Consider the following 21570-nt stretch of genomic DNA (forward strand, 5'->3'; position numbering starts at 1 on the left):
TAAACTGTTCAAATAAACTATTATACAGATAGTCTTCAACTTATGATTGAGATTAGGACCAGTTTTCCAGTCTTAAGTTGATATGATCATAAGTGAAAGCGTTCGTATGACAAGACCCAACTTTGAAAACACTCCTAAAGGTGAACTGGTTGCCAAGCACCCCAAAAACAGTCAAAATGAGAGTGTGCCTGCAACAGACCAATGAAAGATTCTGACTTTCCAGAGTCTTTATTCATGTGGAGAGTCTCAATAGAAAAAGGTTCTCCACAATAATTTTTATCTGCTAAAGACTGAGGTCAACATGTCTGCCTCCTTTTCATATACTTTGTTTCTTCTGCTTATTCACTTATTTTTAATAGTACATTCCCCTATATTATCATAACAAATGCAAACTTTCCTCCACATTAATCTGAAGCTGGAAAAAATGTGACTATACACATTCAGAGATACATTTTACTAGTGCTAGGGACCTATTGAACACCTGATATTACAATAAAATAAATCAAATCCTATGCACTCAATCGCAAAGGAAGCTTGTAAACTTTGTGGATAGCAGCAAAATAAATTGCTGGTTCCTGAATATAATAATTCTACAGTTGAGAGAGAGAGAGAGAGAGAGAGAGAGGGAGGGAGGAGGGAGGGGGAGAGGGAGGGAGGGCGGAAGGAAGGTTTGAGATATAATTTCTAAACAGTAATTATAATAGTAGTACACATACAATTAAAAAAATACATGTGGTGAAATACATTATTGCAATAGCTTAACTTACTTCAGTCGGACTTGTAAATTATTTGCAAGTTCTTGTTTGGCAGTAGTACATTTTTGCTTAATATCTAAAAGTTTCCTGTGGTTAGTTAACATGATCATCAGTTGATTTGCATGGCTCAAGCACAAGTCTGGTAGTACAGAAGGATCTTTCAAGTTCTCTGCTCTCTTCTGATTAGCCAAAAATCCCTTAATAAAATAAATTGATTTAAAAATAGAAACATTTTCTGTTCTCTGTGCCAAATAAATGTTATGTTAATTCATTCCCAATAACTCCAGAAGACATACATTTATTTTTTGCAAATCAGAATCACCTATGGGCAATTGTTTGGTATCTATACTAATCGCTAAAATGGTTTCAGAACACCACAATAGCCTCCTTTAATATCTTGCAAAATAATAAGAATACTCTAGATCAACAGCTCCAATCTTTTGGGTAACAGGGACCTGTTCTACGGAGGGAGATTTTTTTGGGATTGGGGGCATGGCTGCACACACTGCCTGGATCCCGCGTGTGCTGGATGGGGCTTTGCTCACTTGCATGGACCAGTTCCTGAAGGGACAAAGACCGATGCCAGCCTGCGGCCTGGGGGTACGAGAATTCTACTCTAAAGAATTGTTTCATATCTTCATATAAAAATATTCTAAAGGATACCAAATGACTTTATCAATAAAAATGCATCAGGTAATTTAAATTTAACAAGGTTGCATTATGTTAAAAACTAAATAAAAAGAATCCTTATAATATATTGCCACCTACTGACCATATTGAATGAGATGTTATATACACGTAATTTATGCATTAAAAAACTACCTACTTTTATTTTGTTTTTGTTTGAATTATATCTCATTTAAATATGGAAATAATTGCAGTCATTAAAGGTATATTGGTTAGTTTTCTCACCATTCTGAATAACTTACTAAGTACTAATAGTCTTGTTTATTTTTACTTCAGTAACTTATTCATAGATTACTAAGTCTGTTATTGTTTTAAATATTTAGAGATTTTTATTAATAGTTTCTTCATCAGTATTCTGTTATTTGCATTTATAGTGCTATCGTGAACTACTTAGAAATATTTATGCATTTTTGTTGGAACTTTTTAACTTTTAAATAGTTTTGTACAACATGTGGGGAAGAACTTTTGAAAAGGACAACTACAAAAAGTATTGTGTGATAAAATGGGCCCAGGAAAGCTATTCTTAAAAACAAATAAGTAAGGTAAACTTTTAAAACTTGGGATGTTTAGCTTTTGGGATCCCAACCCCTATATCAGATTGAAATAAGACTGCAAATCAATCTAACCTAGAAAAAAAGAAGATTATATAAACTGGAATATGTTAGGATTATGGAAGCATTTAAAATGGATGTTTTTCTGAAAGGTTCAGCATAATTAGTTTGAAGGCTTTTTCTGGTTATTCAAATGGTATGTATGTACACAGACAACTCTCCACGTTAAATCTTCAAAGCAGACATGCTGAGCTTACGTTCACTGCCTTATTTATAAAAATAATAAAGGTGGGGGGAAAATTTAGAAGAAAAAAGATACAAAACTTCAAGGATGGGAGTTGCCCTGTGCTAATGCATTATGCATAGCAACTTTTTAATTGTCTATTCAGCCATATTTATTTTATTATTAATATTCCTATGGTGTTCTACTCCATATGGCTCCAAGCAGCAAACATACAAAAAGCAGAGAATTAAAAACAAAAGAATAATAAAAATATACATTACAATGGTACTGAATAATAGGGGTAAATACTAAAATCTTAATACATTCCAAACGTTCCATCTAGAATTAAGTTTTTAATTCTTTACATTTAGGGAAGAGATAGTTCCTATATATGAGGCAAAGTATTTCATAATATGATAGAATTAAACTATTTCCAATTGTTGAATTGCGATTTCCTTATGTTTGATGGCTGATTCTTTGTATAATTCAGTTCAGCAACTTCTGTAAATCATATCTCTAATTCAGAGAAACAATAGGAAATGTATTTGTGTACATCAGACACATCAGATATTAATTTCAGTACAAGTGGTCACTGACTTCAATCATGATTGCAATACTAAATAACACAAAAAAGTGGGAATATATCAGAAGTACAGAACTTAAATCTGACTTGTTCCTAGTTCTTGAAAACCTCTGTGATGACTTTAAAGACTCTCAGAATCACTGGGACTTGGACAGCAAATAAATTTATATTAAAATCTCCATACCAATTCAGTACCTGAACTAAAGAATGAGGTAGTGAATTTCATACCATTGTAGGAAGATATCCATATCTGTGATAAAAAAGTTTAATTTCAAATTTATCTTCTGTTAAGATAAAGGGCACAGTTTAATCTAAACAAATCCAATTTATTGAGCATTTTTCAGAATTTACTATTATTATAAAAAAAGGTATCTATCTTACCAAATTCAAAACAACTACTACTTACCTGAGCAAGTTCTTTTTGTTCATTAACAAGCCTGCTGCAGCTAGCTATCATCTGGTCCAGCGCATAAAGCCTATCCTCCAGTCCCTTAATAGCCTTCATGTTCTGATTATCTAATTTGGCAATCGTCTGTCTACAGTCTGCCAAAAAAGGCTGAATAATTCTTGGATCAAGCTGAAAAACAAAAAGACAAATTTAATGTCTAATCACTTCTGATGAAAAGAAAATTATGGGGAAATTATTATTATATGTGGGTAATCTACAGTTAGATTTACAGTCTAAGACCAGTGAAAACTTAGTAATTCAAGTCTTAACCAAGGACCTAAAATTTTTTAAGGTAATGTCTAAGAATATAGGCAGTTCCAAGCAGGGTGATCCTTTGTAAAATTAAAGTACTCAGGTCCAATAAATTCAGTCCTTTAGGTGTTACTCTGAGGGTTCTAAATAAGATTGGTATATTCCATAAGTGTTCAACTTTGATCTGCAAGTCTTGCTATTTCATATTTTTTTTCCAACCTGGAATAGCAATGTCAATGAATCAAACTTTCTTGTTTTCAATAACTATATATCAGGCATGTTATGAACAAGGTGCCTGTCTGTTTGAAACTTAAAAGTTCCCTTAAGGTCTCAACCTGCTTGTTTTCCAAATCCTTCTCAACGATGGTCCAGTAGTTTTTACTACATTCAAATCCAATCATCTGGCAAAGTTTCCAATGAATTCTGGCAACTTGGTCATGACGCTGCTTGTAGTTAGTTTGTGAAATTTTGCGGTAGCCACTGATCAAAATGGTCAATTTTTTCATTCTTTTTTTTATTAAAAAGTTTTATAAAAATTAAAATATAACCCACCCAAACCCCCCTCCTCCCTCCCCAACTTCCCAGAGCTGAGTACAGGGTTACAAATATGATAAACATAATCTAACTAACATTAACCAACTATATAAATAACCAAGTCCATAATGCACTTTAACTCCCCTTTAACATAAATATAAACAAATTGAAAATAAACATAATGAAAACATAAACAAATTAATATCCTAATTATTAAACAATACAATCTCCAAATTGTTAAACAACAGTAATACTAAAAATAATAATATCATAATAATACTCTAAAATTCACTCATAAGCTAAATAAAACTTTTTAGTCCCATATTTATTCTGAATATAATTTATCCATCTTCTCCAAACCAAAATATATCTTTCTTGTGAGTGATCCTTCAAGTAAGCAGAAATCTTAGCTATTTCTGCTAAATTTGACACCTTAAGCATCCATTCTTTTATATTAGGCAAGCAATCCTTCTTCCAATATTGCCCTACTAGTAACCTTGCAGCTGTTATCAAATTCAACATCAAATTAATTTCTTTAACATCACAAGCTATAATAACACCCAATAAAAATAATTGTGGGGTAAACTTTATATCTTTCTCTTGAAAATCTGTTGAATGTTCCACCAAATCTTAATCCAAAATGCTTTTATATTTCTACAAGTCCACCATATATGAAAATAAGTGGCATTCAAACTACCACATCTCCAACATTTGGGCTGTAAATTAGGATACATACAAGACATCTTTTTAGGATCCAAATGCCATCTATAGAACATTTTATAAAACTTTTCTCTTAAATTTTGTGCCTGGGTAAATTTTACATTTCTAACCCAAATTACCTCCCATGTATCCAATGGAATCGGTTCTTGAATATTTTGAGCCCACTTTACCATACAATCTTTAACTAATTACATTTCCAAATCCATTTCTATTAAAACATTATAAATTCTCTTTATATGCGCTCGGTTTTGATCTTTAATCTGTTTTACCAAATTCTCGTCCATTAAAGTAATACCAACCTTTTGATCTAACTTCCACCTAACCAACAATTGATTATACTGAAACCAAGACTGTACAATGTTTTCTTGCTTTAACTCAGCTAACGATTTTAAATGCCAATCATTCCCTACCAATCTAAGTAATTCTTTATAAGAAATCCTATCCAAATTCACACCCCTAGATACCCCTTCTATCACGTGTCCAGGAATCCCCCAAATTGGTGCTTTATAATTTAACCTATAATAATACTTCTTCCAGACATGCAATAAAGCACTTCTTAAAATATGGGATTTAAAAACCTGATCCACCTTTTTATCATAAATTAAATATGCATGCCATCCATATAATAAATCCCATCCCTCAAGAGAAAGTATATTTTTATTTGTTAAATTAAGCCAATCACTAATCAATGTTAAAGCCACCGCATCATAATATAATTTCAGATTAGGCACCTTAAGTCCTCCTCTTTCCCGTACATCTTGTATAATCTTAAACTTAACTCTTGGTTTTTTGCCCGCCCAAATAAATTTATTAATACCCTTCTGCCATTCCTCCAAATTGGCATCTTTTTTCAAAATAGGTATCATTTGAAACAAAAAAAGAAACTTTGGAAGAACATTCATTTTAACCGCTGAGATTCTCCCCAACAAAGATAACTGTAGTTTTTTCCAATAATTTAATCCTTTTGCACTTTTACCCATAATGTTTCATAATTATTTTTGTATAATTTAACATTAGAAGCTGTAATGTATACTCCCAAATATTTAACCTTCTTCACTATTTCAAAACTTGTTAATTTAGCTAACATATCCTTTTCCTTCATAGACATATTTTTGGTAATATTTTAGTCTTATTGTTATTTACCTTAAAACCAGAGTTTCATTCTTTTGACTACAAAGGTGACATTGGCTGTTGTGATATGTTGAATCTGTGCCTTCATGAAATTAGTTGGTAAAGCTTATTGTGAGTCATAAAATAAACCCTTCAGGGTTTTTTTTAACACTCCTGATCTTAACTAATTCCATATGAGTTTTTAATTAGCTTTTTCTTTAATATCCTTCAAATATTGATCATGCATTGGCATTTTCTTCCAATTAACAAATTGGTTTTCAATTGTTTTTTTTTTTCCTCTATCTGGCCTTCACCTTTATTGTTTTCAAGAGTTTTTCCTGATTGACTGCCTTCATCAAAGGTACTTGGCTTTTCTTAGTGTAGTCATTCAGGCCATGTTTTCTTCCTCCAATTTGTTTAATCTGTAGAAGTCCTCTACCCATTTTAGCTGTTGGCAAATAAAGCCAATCAGTACTTTTGGAGTGTGAAGCATGGTGTATTGTCGTTAGTTTTCTTCTGATCCAAATTATCAAATTCTATCTAGGTCCAGTCAACTATTCCTGCTGTATATCAAATATTAGGGACTGCTCAGGTACTAATCGCTCTAATGATGCTTCCATCATTTAGCTTAGTTTTCAAAATTTGTTTGATTCTCTGTAGCACCTGAGGGCAGGATAAGAAATAATGGGTGAAAGTAATGGGAGGGAGATTAAATCTAAAAATATAGAGGAACTTCCTAACAGTGAGAATGAATAATCAATAGAACAGCATCCCTCTTGGACTTGTGGGTGCTCCATTGTTGGAGATTTACAAGACAACCATTTATCCTGGATGGTATAAGGACTCCTGCCTTGGGCAGAGGGTTGGACTAGAAGACCTCCAAGGCGCCCTTCCAGCCTTATGATTCTATATTTAGTAGAAGTATTTTGACTTCATTTTGTAATAAATTGGAAGCTTTCAAATCCTCGAAATATTTGTAGACTTCTTCTGGTGTCACTGCTGTTATCAAATCTTCATTGTTAAGCTATATTCCATCATCTTCAACAATTTTCCTGCCATTATGGCTATAATTGCACACTTGTTGATGCCAAATTGCATTCCAATATCTTTATTACACGCCCCAAGAATACTTTAACATCATCAAGCAACAACATCAGCCTATTTCAAGTTCTTGGGAAGGACTTGATAGGTAAATAAAAATGTCAAAACCAGACTAAACCTCTGGCTGATTGTGGGACCAATCATAATACATATCTGTATCCAAACACATGCACTGTAAGTAATATGATGTAATCTGAAACGTGTACATTTTAAACTAGATTTTCTTAACAAGAAACATGTAACGGGTAAAATTGACCTTTATGTAATCACATTTCTTAAGCAGAAGAGGTTTTCCTCCTCTCCTCTTCCACTGGAGCACCATAAAACATTAAACGTTGAAAAATGGCTTCTACAAAAGATAGTTCACAGGGTGCCATATAGAGAAACCTAATATAAAAGTTGCAGAAGGGCAGAACTGGATTAAATGAGATTTATATTATGAAATTGTCTTAAAAGCGCAACATTAGTAAACTATTTATATCTTGCTGTATTCACAGAGATTAGTTCCTTAAAATCATACAATCCCGGTTTCTTTCAAAACAAAGCCTCTAGTTGTATTTTACTCTGAATTTTTTTTTAAAGCAAATGTCTAAGTCATGCCCACATATTAGCATGTTAGTATTTGATATGATTAACCTATTTCCTCTAATGAAACAGACTGAAATTTGAAGTTATCACTCATAGTACCATCCCTTAATCCATAAATTAATTCAATCCAGCAGCTATTTAAAATATTTAAAGGACAGCACAGATCAACTCAAAATCATTTGCATTTTTATACTAGTCCTGGATATCTTTATGCAATTCAATTTACTACATACTGCTCTTTGTGGAAACATTTTTATAATAATTTTAGCATAATGAATTCATCTATCAAGAGATATTCTTGGGGCACTTACTGAGCAAAACATGTCTTAAGTATTCTATAGAATATACAATAACTTAAGGTAGTCAGGTTAACTGTATACAGGGTAAACTATATTCCCTGAAAACCATGTGCATTTGAAGGACAGGATGCATATTAAAAAAAAAAATACATGACTACATCTTTAAAAAATAAAGGGTAATTTCCTCAACAATGAGAGCTGTAAGCCAACTAGATAGATGACTTCGGGCCAGTCACACTCTAGATATGTTCACCATCTTGCCTCTCTTCATATACATACATATATTCTTTTATTTCTTTTTTGCCCTTTATTTAAAAGATAGTTTGAGAGAGGTAAGGGGATCTTTAGAACATTCAGAAATACTGGTTGAAGCAAAGACAGTAACTGATAAAAATCACAAACTGTTTTGATCACTTTCAACCAAGTTCAATTTCATACTGCCATAGAGTTAGAAAAAAAAAACTTCTCAATGTTTCATCTCCCTACCCTGGAGGGAAGAAGGAAAGGGAGGGAAAGGAAAATTAAATTTTGATTAGTATTAATTTATATCCTATTATATTATACATGTTAAGCAAACAACTGGACGTTCACAAAAATTATAATTAAATTGCTAGAATCAATACTAGAACAACAATAATTTATCAAGCCAATAAAAATTAACAAAATAGCATTTGGGAAATATGATTTTTTTTTGAAGAACTTATAGGACATGAAATCTAAAAAATAATTACTACTTTTTTATAATAGATATAAAATTCATTATAATTATACATTGGTTAGCATTCCTATATGACATACAAAGTGGTCTAGGGCAAAATCTGGAATAAACATTTGAAACACAGAAATACATGGGAAGACATAATTAATGTCAAATAATGAAACAGATATTTATTACCAGTATACCTGTAGACATCAATATCAGATGCCACACAATTGTAGAACATACTAAGATCAACTTGCATCTATGTGATAGAATATAAATTTCGAAATAGATTAAACGCAGCTGTCTATCACTCATTTGTTACAATACCTTTATCAGCTATTATGTTGAATAGGGCTATGAGTTTTAAAACTAAAATGTTTGAACTTCACCAGTCTGAGAAAGATATATCCCATTGCTGTTCCTAAGGATTCAAAGATCAAACCTACAGAGTTTGCATTTTCTTTCAACTGAAGCCCATATTTTTTGCTGCTGTGTACTGATTCTATCAGTTGATAATGGATTGAAGCTTGGATGGGAAATGAGCTTGGTCAATTGCTATATGAATAATCTAAAGCTGGGGGAGTTAGTTTTGTTTTTCATATTACCGATAAGAAATTATAGACCAGGGGTCTTCAAACTTGGCCCTTTTATGACTTGTGGACTTCAACTCCCAGAATTTCTCAGCCAGCAGGCCTGGCTAAGGAATTCTGGGAGTTGAAGTCCACAAGTCATAAAAGGGCCACTTTGAAGACCCCCGTTATAGACTAATATGCAATTAATCAGAGAGACCTAGACAGCTTTTTAGTTAAGATATTTACTTGAAATATTTTTTGCCAGCCTATCATGCTACATATGTTTGTATAAAAAGCAACATTCTCCTTTTTTAACCGGCATGGAAATTCAAAATATCAGCCTTTCAGCAGGCTGCTAAGAAAAAAAAGTCTTTTAATATCAACATTGGAAATGAAGGAAGTCAACTGAGAGGAAAAACAACTCAAATGATTTCATGGAACAGTGGAGAGATCTGACAGCAACACTGATCAGTGTTCAGATAACTTTTTCTCATCTAGCAACAGATAAGCAATATAATAAAGGTAGTTCTCGACTTATGACCACAAACTTTTGTTTGCTAAGCGAGTTTTGAGTTTTGCTCCATTTTATGATCTTTCTTGCCAGTTAGTAAGTGAATCATAAATACATGCCAGTTGCCAAGCGTCTGAATTTTGATCATGTGACCATAGGGATGCTACAACGGTCGTAAGTATGAAAAACGATCATAAGTCACTTTTTTTAGTGCCGTGGTAACTTTGAATGGTCACTAAACAAATGGTTGTAAGTCAAAGACTACCTATAAAAAACTCCCATCCTTACCTTGAACGTTTGACACTGCTTTAGTTGTTAAAGTAACGGTATATATTAAAACTTTAAGAAAAAATATGCAAGTAGCATATCTTATAAATATTAAAAAACCTTATATACTCCAAAATAATTCTATTGGGAGAAAATGCCATGGATAAAAAACATTTTCTTCTTCTTCCACAGTAAGAATCTATGCTGAATTGCAGTTACCATTTTCAAGCAAGCATGAAAAGGCCACTTTAGATCTCACATCCTGTATGTTACTTATAAGAATAGCTATACAAGATAGAAAAGAATAATTCAAAGGATTATAAAACAGAACACAATGATGTTTTTAAAAACATTAACTTACTCTGCTCATGGAATCAAAACATTTCCTGACCAAGGACTCAACATCATTAGGTCTATCTTGAACATTTATCCAGTCTAAAAGTGAAACATTAAAAGAAGGCAGATCATTTTCGTTAAGCTCCACTGAAAGATCTCTGTCTTGGACTGCATAGTGACTAGCTTCCCTATTTTCATTCAATTTTTCAAAATCTGGATCATCTGAGGTTGGATGTTCCACCGACTTGCAAAATGACGCTATCAATAATTGTTTGTTCATCTTAAGTGTATCAGGAGAAAGCATAACTTCAGCCGACTTCTCATTTTCAGTGTCTTCGCTTTCGGTTCCTCCATGATCAGTGGAAGAATCCATTCGTTCCAAACAGTCCCTGTAACTATGTCTAGTTAGGCACTCCAGCAATGGGATCTTGGCCATAATAGAAACAGCAGCCCCTAAGCTTGGGAAAATAAATAAACAAATTAAGTATAAATAAACAAAGATGTGATATCTTGCATGGATAATATGCTTTTCAGTCTTTTCACTACAACGTCACCTTAATTCTTCTAATTTTATCCAAATGCTTTATCAGACAATGAAATATTAAATGTGTCTTAACTTAATTACCTTTTCACTACAACTAAAAAATTTAATGTATACTTTAAAAGAGTTTATCAAATAATCTGAAATGTTCATCCAAATTTAAATTAGGAAATCAGGTAATTAAAAATTAATTTGCACTATTTTATCAAAGTTATGTATTTTATGTGTATCTGCCATTGAGTCTGTGTTGACACAAGTCCCCACAATTTTCTTGGCAAGATTTTGGAAGAGCTTTGCTTTTGTCTAAGAGAAAATGATTGACTGAGAGAAAATGACTGACTCAAAATTATCCAGCTGGATTTGTGCCCGAGGCCAGACTAGAACTCATATAGGTAGCCCTCAACCATTCATTTAGTGACCATTCAAAGTTACAATGGCACTGGAAAAAAGTGACTTATGACCATTTTTCACACTTATGACCACTGCAGCATCCCCAGGGACATGTGATCAAAATTCTGGTACTTAGCAACCGGTTCATATTTATGACAGTTGCAGTGTCCCAGGGCCTGTAATTCCCTTTTGCAACCTTCTGACAAGCAAAGTCAACGGGGAAGCCAGATTCACTTAACCGGGTTACTAATTTAACAACTGCAGTGATTCACTTAGCAGCTGTGGCAAGAAAAGTCATAAAAGAGGGCAAAACTGATGCTGCAATCACTGCACCAAAATGGCTTTCAATGTTATGTATATAGCAACATTAATTATACAGTAATGCTGTTTTCTTTCAAATTTTGAATGGAAAGTTTGAAAATAAATTATGTAATCATCTGGAAATTAGCTCTCAAAACATTCAAACATGTAGTCTGTAATTATCCTTCATCGTCGACGTCCTCCTCCTCATCTTAAATAATGAAGCCTAAAAACCTACTGAACTGTATGGGACCTTTCCTTATGAAAAAAGGCTACCATAATTAAACCATAATTATGCTTTAATAATATGCAACTGATCACATAAATGCTTTCCAATTTAATTATAGTACACAAATAATAAGTCAGCAAATGAAATCCATTGCGAACATGTTCGCAGTCATCTGTTTTTTGGATAATACACCAATGACTACGTTCCATTGAATTCAAAGGGATCTGGCCTTCAGCATAAGAACATATTGTCATGTTTCCAGAATTCCTGAATAATATAATTACGATTACTTGCTGCTTTCCTCTCAATTGGTATTAAAGATCAAGCACTAGAACTAACGTATGAAACAAAGTCAAAACAAATGTACAAACTCATAAAAACTTAGTTTTCAGGAAAGTAGTTATATAGCAATAGCTTCTTACTGAAGAGTCAAAAGGCAAACTTACTGTGTAAGTTTCAGTTTAATATCATCTATGGATTGCAGGTAACTTGAATATGCATTTTCAAATCTGAAAAGCAGTTTTTGATAAGAATATGTACAATCTTCCAAATTTGCCATTATAGCAGCCCAGCCTTGGTGCTGAAGATGTTCATCATGAACGAGGCCTTCACAGAAGGAGCAAAGTTTTTTGGCTATTTCATACATTTCCTGTATAAACAAATACGTTAAATATCAATAGCCTATTTTTTGTAGTTAAAACATATAAACATAACATACATTTCCAAGGGAAGAAATATGGAACAGAAAAACAATATAGCTCAAGAAAAATGTGAGTCTTGTATGACAAGAAATGCCCTTGAAGGCATTTGTGAATAATAACAATAATAATAGAGTTGGAAGGAACCTTGGATGTCTTCTAGTCGAACACCCTGCTCAGGCAAGAAACCCTATACCATTTCAGACAAATGGTCATCCAGTCTCTTGTTAAAAGCTTCCAGAATATTTAATTTTATTTTAATTTAATTTATTCCAGAATAATAATTTTAAACCTTCAGGAGGGATAAACCACCTAACATTTTGCAGTAAACCTTCTCAGAAGAAATGTCTATATGGCAGTAGCAATAGTTCTCATTTTTCTGTAGTATCCTTTGTCTTTTTTGTAGATAAAAAGAAAAGTGAAGTTCATATGCTGATGTCTTTCATTAAACTTTCCCCCTAAATGAGCAATTTCAATCCCAGCTATTTATCAGGATAGGTAACTATTTTAATTTCTTTGCCTTTCTCATCCATTTTGCCTTTCCATTACAGGTAATACTAGGGTTACAATCATTCATTCAGCGACTATTCAAAGTTACAATGGTACTGTCATGGTTCCGACTAATGAAACATTCCAAAGAACTTCCAGGCATTTATTTTCCTAAAAGTCTTTTATTGTTACAAAATGTCGGCACAGGCACAATGGAGGTTTTTTTGCCAGAATCTGAATTCCTCTTGCTGGCATCTAACTTTTCTTGCTAAACCCCTCCCTTATCTTGCAGTCACAAGTCACATCTTCCAATTAGCCCAGAGGGCAGAGATTCACTTCTGTTCCCTTTTTTTGGCTTCTGAATTAACTCTAAAAATACCAAACAGTTCTGCATATTGTCAAAAACAAGAATATACAATATTTGCAGCGTTGACAGGTACTGAATGCATGATTGTTGCATTGTTCTTGTAGCGACATGATCACCAATTCTGGTTTTCCTTGCCAGCTTCCAGTTTAAACAGTCACTGGGAAAACTGGCAGAAAGTTAGAATTCACAGTCACATGATGTCCTCACTTAACAACCTGTGTGGTCCTTGCTTAACAGTGGCAACCAGAACTGCCATAATTGCAATTGTTGAGCAGCACAGATGCATAACATTGCACTTTATAACCCCATTGCTTAATGATAGCAATTCCGATCCCAATTGCCACCATAAGCTGAAAACTACTCATATATACCTTTTAGATTGGGCTTGTTTGGGGGTATTTCTGATGTTGAAGAGGATCAAATTAATTCAATAAATGTATTTATATTACACGCAGTCCCTAACTTATAATGGCAATTTGAGTCAGAATTCCATCGCTAAGTGCTGTGGTTACAAAGCATACCTGCATTGGTTAGCGATGGCAATCCTTGGAAACCCAGTTGCCATCGTTAACTGAATACTACGGTCAGTGGGCAGGCAACTTCCTGCAGCTTCCCATACCAAAGACAGTGGGGAAACCAGCAGGAAATTGCAGGTCCTAGGCCAGCAGCAGGTAAGTGGCTGCTGCTGGGTGGCGGACAGCACAAGGAGATGCACAAGGGTGAATAAGAATGTGTTTGGGTGGGGGGGGAGGTGAGTGGCTGGCACAATGCAAATACAGATAGGCTGGGGTAGGGTATTTGGGTGGGAGAAACTTACTCCAGCCATTTGCAATCTTCCCTGTCAATATCAGCCTTACCAGGTAGATCAGAGGAAAAACACAATCAGATAAGTTCATTCTATATTATTGTAAATCTACAATAACAGAACCTTGCAAATCTGAAAGCACCCACCTCCCACTGTCTCCTTTACAGCCTGAGAAGCCAGAGAAGGCCCCTGTTGAATCTGTATGCATTGTCCTATCTGACCATTCCCTAGGCAGCATTTCTTTGCCTTATATTTCAGGCTCTTTCTCACATACCATTACAATTGGTTTCTCCACTGATTTCCTGGGCAAACCAGCAGGAAAGGTTGCAAACGGCGATCATATGATCGTGGAGAACTGCAACCAGTCATAAGTGTGAACTAGACACCAAGGGCCCTTGTCGCAATCATGTGACCATGGGGAAACTGGGATAGCTGGAACTCCCAGACCAACGGTTCTCAACCTTTTTAATGCCACGACCCCCAACCGGTTGTAAGTCTAGGACTACTCAACCGGTCGTAAGTCGAGGACTACTCAACTGGTGCAGAATGGGACTTTTGGCCGGCTCAGCAGGGCAGAGACAGCCTGGACAATTCCTATTGGCTTTTGAAAGCCAATAGAATTAGACTTTATTCAAGAGAGTCTATTCTATTGGCTTTCAAAAGCCAATAGAATAAAAGGGAGTAGCACAGCTAAGGAAAAGGGGAAAAAATGGCGGACTACGTTGTTTGGCGACCCCCGTGAAATGGTCGTTTGACCCCAAATGGGGTCCCGACCCACAGGTTGAGAACCACTGTCCTAGACTGATCATAACCACCATTTGTTCAGCATATCAAAATATTGAACAATCACTGAATGAATGATTGTAGGCCAGGAAGTACCTGTAACAGAACAAAAATCAGTGATAAGGAAATATATAATTTGGGGAAAGGGATGTTTTTAACAGAATTCCCAAGTGTCTTTCACAACTTCAGTTCCAAAGAGAAAGATACTCAAGAATGTTGTTTCACAAATTCTATATTAGGAACAGGCTGTTTTTCCTTATCACTGATTTTGTGTTTCTATTAAAATAAAGAGAAGCATGCTGTTAAGAAACAAACAAACAAAAACTGTGCATTTGTAATGGGAATTTTATCCCTTAGCATAAATTTAGATTTCTGGTAAAACATACTAATGCTTTCATAAGCACCAGCACTATAATAATTTATATAAGTGAAACCAAACATTGTTTCAAAATAATAATGTGACTACCCATGTTTATTTTGCTACTATCCCTGACAATTGTTTTTACTAAATATGAAAATTCATTATGGAATTTCAGTTACTTACAGTAGAAATAATGATTGTACAAGGCCAGCAAAAAAATAAAATCCATATAGAAAGTTGTCTCAGCAGCTTTATTTCATTAACATTGGATGTTATGACAACAAAGATAACAAGTTCATTTTTGAATAATGTGGATATTTAGGAAACTGTATTGAATCACTGCTTTACTGATTATTGTTTCCCAGCTATCACAGGCAAGGTACTCCCCTATTATCTACTATTTGATATGTCTCACTTGAAATGCCAGAAATTGAAAAATACTTATTCTATCATATCCATTATCAGCTGCTACTTAAAATTCTATTTTAAGGAATAGTGCTGGGGAGTTCTTCCTGAAAGAATTGAATTCCTTAGTGTCAAAAGTTTCTTTATCTACTTGATGAAGAGAAGATGTATGAAATCTAGATAGCTTATTGCACAGCCAAGTTTCTGTATTCTGCAAACACAATTAATGTGCACACAGCTCAAGAACCTACCTATCCCATAGCAAAGAGTACATTTGCTTCTATGCTGCTCTTTACCCTAATCTCCTTCCTTAAAATGAGTAACTTATGCAAATTTAAGAGTAGGTTTCCATTCAAAGAAAAGAAAAATATTTTTGAAAAACCTAAAGAACAAAATGGATTTAGTAAGGGCATTAAGAGATAGATATTAACTAGAATTAAATAAGTATATTCACTGGGCTTGTGCACTTCTGAACCATCAATAGCTATTCTACATCAAATCAAATATGCTTCATGTGTGGACTTCAACTCCCAGAATACTGAAAAATGTCCATGCTTGCTATAGAATTCTGATAGATGAATTCCATATATTTGAAACATATCTAATTTGGGTAGACACCCATAGCCTTTGCCTTTTCCCACAAAGTTCATCCTAATCTTTACTACTTTAGTCTATAATTATTTCTAAAACAAATCTGATAATTATTAACACAAGAGATTTGTAATCCACATATTTTTGTTTTTTCATCTTTATGTTAATATGTTTTGTATATTGATGTATGATTTAATTCAATTAAAGTATACATAAAAATACAAAACATATTAACATAAAGATGAAACAACAAAAATATCTGGATTTACAAATGATTTTACAATATTTTAGATTAGCTATGTTTTATTGAATATTTCTGTCACAAAATTGCATAAAAGTTGTTAAAGATTTTAAGTTGCTTACCACAGCAAGCTGTGTTCGTGAAGCTACTGTGTGAAAAACTGCAGGCATCATAAGGGATTCTTCAACTTTTATTTCCATCTCATTTTCTGCTAAAAATGTTGTTTTAGGTATAGCTGGAGGACGTTCACACAAGATCATTTCTTTATTGAAGAGGAAAATTGGGTTTGTATCCTGTATTAAAATAAAATAAGTTATTTCAACTTTCTTTTCATTATTTAATAATTTAAATATTTTAAAAATTATCTGAATATTTACCGTTCCAGCACTGTAACTACAGACTTTTCTGTCAGCTGCCATACATTCGCCACCATTGACAACCAGTACCTGATACTGAATGGCTATCCTGTATTTGTTTTGGATTGCTTGTTTAAGATCAGCCACACTAATAAAACAATAAAAAAGACATTGTGTATCAAATGTTTTTTTTAAAACTCAAGGATTTTTAGTCCTTATTTAAAAGATTAATGGAAAACGTCAATTTTTACTTTGTCAACCTTTAATTTGTTAGCAACATGCAAAAGTTTATCCAAACTCTATAAGAATAGACATATATTCTATATTACCACTATTATAACAAAAAATACAGTTCATGTGCTATGGTTTACAAAAAATTAACCAAAGAGTAAGATATTTTCAAGCAAAATCAAAAGAGAGAGAGTTTCTAGCAAAGTTTCAAATATGTCTTCTTGTAACTACATTAGTGAAAGGCTTATTCCACACACCACAAACAAGCTACAGATGTATTTTAATAATGGTTCTGCTTCAATTCTCAACTCCAAAGTTTCCAATACCTAGGGACAGAAAGTTAATCTAGCAAAAGATTACTTTTAGAATATTTTTTTAAAAAATGCCTTACTTCTGTACTGCAAGTTCTGTATCAAAGGTAAGGGTAGTTCCAGTGTTGACCAGAAATACATATAACTTCATGGTGACTTCTTTAGGTTTCTGAAACTTATACCTTTGACTTTGCTATTATTATTTTGAAACTGTAAAAAACAAAAACAAGAAAACCCAACTCCATAACAGTATTAGTCATAAATACTGAAATTATCTAAATCATTTAGCTCTAGTCAGATATTATTCATGCACAGATTACATGACAAATATAAAAGACACAGAACCAACACATATCAGTCTTGATATCCCTATACGGAGCAGGTAGTCTCCAGTCTCCATTCATGAAGAATTTTATTTCTGTTCAAATAAATAAAAACAGAAACCTCCTGCAGGTGGCACAGACTGCAATCCCTATCGTCTTTTCTCTTTCAATCCTCCAAATGATAGGCTACATTGAGCTGAGGGATAGTGCCTAGTCCAAAGTCACCCAGTGAGCTTTTATACCTGAAAGTGGACTTGAACCTGGGTTTTCCCAAATCTAATTCAACCACAATTCAGCCTGGAATTTAGGTTGTAAGTTGTTGCAGTCATTAAGTAGATTACCATGTAACCTGACTCAACTTTACCACGGCATCCTAGCTTTCTCATGTGCGGTCTTTAAGCAACCACACAGTCCTTTAAACAGATGGAAAGAACTGCATACTGAACGGGGTGCAGGCATCTCTTTTCCATGCACAGAAGGGAACTGTGGCACTTGGCTGGAAAAAAAAACATGAATCTTTGTGATCTAAACCTTCTTTTCTCCAGCCCAATACCCAGCCTCTTTGAGAGCAAAAGAGCTGCCTACCAGAGACTCTGCCCTGTGTGGGCAGAAATCAATCCAACAAGCAGTGTTTTAGCTCTCAAACAGGCTGACTGAAGAAAGACCATCCCAAAATCCAAACAGAAAACCAAGGTTGGATTTCGGGATAGATCTTTTTCAGCTAGCCCTGTGGCAGTGGTTTGCAGACTTCCCTGTTGACTTACTGAGGAAGCTGGCAGAAAGTATTGCAGATGGCAATCATATGATTGCAGGGTATTTGGCAACCTGTCATTAGTACAAACAGGTTGCCAAGAGGCCAAACTGCAATTATGTGACTGAAGGGATGCTGCAATAGCCCTAAGTTTGGCCAGGGGTTGTAAATACGTCTGTTCAGTGCCATCGTAATTTCAAATTTTCTCTTATATTAAGAGAAAAAGATCATACCCAATACTTTTATTTCTCAGAATATAGAAAAAAATGGTACTACTACTGAATTTAATGTTAGAATCTCATTATCTCAATTTGGAGATTTTTGTTGTCCATATTTTACACTTGGGTATAGGACATAAGAATGTTTTATATACTGTATATTCTGGTGTATAAGACGACTGGGCATATAAGACGACCCCCAACTTTTGAGAAGATTTTCAGGGTTTAGAAAGTCGTCTTATACGCCGGAAAATACGGTACAATATTGAATTTCTGTTTATAGATGAGCACAACAGGAGCTCCATTTCTTTGCTGCTAGAAAGCGAGTGTTGCCCACCACTGCTTCCCTAATGCTTCCTGAACTCAGCTGGTATTTTTTTCCCCATATATTTTATTGATTTTTTAAAACATAAATCACTTAATAGTTGGTAAACAGTGTGTTTGCTGGGTTTACATTTGTAAAGAAAATTTTAAAAATTTAAATGGGATTTTTGAATGCTTTGTCCTGCTGGCTGTGGAATTCTGGGAGTTGAAGTCCACATGCCTTAAAATTGTCAAGGTTGAGAAACACTGTGTTAGTGCTTATTTCTGTAAAAATAAAAAAATAAAAAATAGGTCTGGCCACTAGGAGGCAGATTGGTTTTAAATTCAGAGAACAGCTACCCGGCGTATAAGACAACCCCCGACTTTTGAGAAGATTTTCAGGGTTTAGAAAGTCGTCTTATACGCCGGAAAATATGGTAGTTTTCTGCCTTATTGTTTTTCATATAGTCAATAATACTCTAAATGGCCAGAGGCAGTGTAACTCACTGGAAAGCAAACCTTTTATCCTAGATCAATTATTGAAACAATAATAGGGCTTAGCCTAGAACTTTGTTATTCATGGTTTGATCACCCAAATAAACTAATTTAAATATATTTTATTAGAGAATGTGATTAAGGATCAATCAACAGAGCTGGGCAGGAATTTTAATAGCATTTAGGATCATGGTAGTTTTCCCTACAATAATATTAGTAGTTTGCCATTCAAATAAATCACTGATAATTACATTTTTACATTGGAGGTACTGGGTTTTACTTCAGTAAAGCTATACAGAAGTAATCCTTTCAGGGATCAAACTATTCATCTCACAGACTCATTCTAAGTGGTCCTATACAATACATCCTTCAAGTCATATTGTAGTAGCCCAAGCATTTATCAATGTTATTCACTATTTCTTCCTCCTCCACCCAAAGGGATATTGCTATCTATCATTGACTGAGCTTCCCGATAGATCTTCATCTGATGCTATGCCAGTGTACCTAATAAAAGTTGTTTCTATTTCTAAACATTTTTGTCTTATTCTTATTCCCCAATAATTACTCCATAATTCAAGCAAAATTTAGTGTTTTCTACTTACAATAATTTGCAAACGGTAAGAGAATGCTGGTATAAGTTGACCAGAAACACTGTTAAAAGTTAATTGCCAGGGTAAGTCATCACAAAATTATATTAAAAGGATAAAAACTCCACAAAAGTAAACCTTAATATAGTAGTGGGAACTATTATGAGTCTGTATGAATCTTATATTGAAAGCAAGACAGAATGTTTACCTTCAGGAACTGCATGGAGGTATCACTGCCTTTATAAATAGCTGGATTGCTAAACAAAGTATTTTCTTCATTAGACTTTGGCAAAAGAATGTTGTTTCTGGAGCATCAAACACCTAACAGTGAAAAACAGAAATTGTGAATACATATGCAAGAGGAAACTAGTCAATAATTACATTTCAGTCAGTGGCAACCCTATTAAAATATCTTTATTTAGAATACATTAAACTGTGACATATAGAATGGAACAATACCAACAGACTTCATTTAGTGAAAATTGGGACGGGCAACTCCATTGCTCAGCAAAGTGGTCACTAAATAGGAAATCATGTGACCATGATCTCCTTCCCCAGCACTGGGATAGCTAGCTTGAAACTGACAAGACTAATCAGTCACAACTTGGGCTTTTTGCCCCCTAACCATTTCCTTGACCTTTGGAATGCTCATCTGACACTGGGATAAACAACAAAAAGGGAATTAATACTTGTATGTATATTCACTGAAGAGGAAAGTATTGCAAGAGAGTAAGTAGGCCCACAATGGGGAATATACATTGAAAGCAATGTGCTCCTACCAGCAGTCACAAGAGGTCTACTCAAAAACCCATCCTGTACCAGCTTGCTGTCTTGTAATTCCTTCCTCTGCAATCTCTCCACTTTGAGTGAGGTGCAGAGTGGATCAAGAATAGGAGAGACTGTCTACAAAAAGACAATAGCGGGGGGGGGAGCCAGGCAAAGGACAACACTTACTATCATGGTGATCACATAATCAAAGGACATCGTGAAGGTCATAAATGTGGGCATTGGTATAAAGGTTATTTTTTCAGCACCATTGTAACTTTGAACGGTCGTTGAATTAACAGGTGGGAACGGAGGATTACTTCTACTCTGTAATTCTTGAACAGAATACTTACGTTATATCTTAAATAAAGACTAGATTACAATAAAGAATGGTGGAAGACTGATAAATGCCAACACTGAAAATGCCATTTAAATAGCACAGCTGTAACCACAAATAGACTTTGTAAATAAGTCCACCCCAACATATCTATCTATGCTAGTAATCTGTTGCTCAGATATATTCAGGAAAAAAGTTTTAGTTCATGGATTCAGAAATGATAAAACTAACCTAAAGCAGTTCTATAACAGAAACACAGATATGCTTCCATACTGCTGTTTATTTGGAGATTATGTATGAAAATAATTTAGGACAGATTGACCATTATCTATTAAATTAAAAAGCTAAATAAAATCTACTTGTACAAAACTTATAAAATCATTTATTTCAGATATGGATATTGACAAAACTAACAGTTACAGCATCCCAGTTTATTGAAATACAATGCTTAAT

At 34.1% G+C, this 21570-nt stretch overlaps 1 protein-coding gene across 4 annotated transcripts in view; it reads right to left on the reverse strand.

The window, feature by feature from the left end:
* RB1CC1 (RB1 inducible coiled-coil 1) overlaps positions 1 to 21570 on the reverse strand; it is a 58374-nt gene that overhangs the window by 29854 nt on the left and 6950 nt on the right. For 3 of the 4 annotated variants that reach the window (XM_039351369.1, XM_039351368.1, XM_039351367.1), the window contains exons 2-9: positions 20224 to 20336; positions 17419 to 17548; positions 16818 to 16944; positions 16563 to 16733; positions 12147 to 12349; positions 10266 to 10698; positions 3206 to 3376; positions 768 to 952 (exon numbers count right to left, since the gene is read on the reverse strand). In XM_039351369.1, coding sequence (XP_039207303.1) covers positions 768 to 952; positions 3206 to 3376; positions 10266 to 10698; positions 12147 to 12349; positions 16563 to 16733; positions 16818 to 16944; positions 17419 to 17489 — 1361 coding nt within the window. In that variant the 5' untranslated portion in view covers positions 17490 to 17548; positions 20224 to 20336. The remainder of the gene's footprint in view (positions 1 to 767; positions 953 to 3205; positions 3377 to 10265; positions 10699 to 12146; positions 12350 to 16562; positions 16734 to 16817; positions 16945 to 17418; positions 17549 to 20223; positions 20337 to 21570) is intronic. The other variant, XM_039351370.1, reaches the window with a different exon arrangement.

The sequence above is a fragment of the Crotalus tigris genome, unplaced genomic scaffold (genome assembly GCF_016545835.1).
Source record: "Crotalus tigris isolate CLP2741 ecotype Arizona unplaced genomic scaffold, ASM1654583v1 scf7180000018371.15429387391:27106975, whole genome shotgun sequence".
Taxonomy (NCBI): domain Eukaryota; kingdom Metazoa; phylum Chordata; class Lepidosauria; order Squamata; family Viperidae; genus Crotalus; species Crotalus tigris.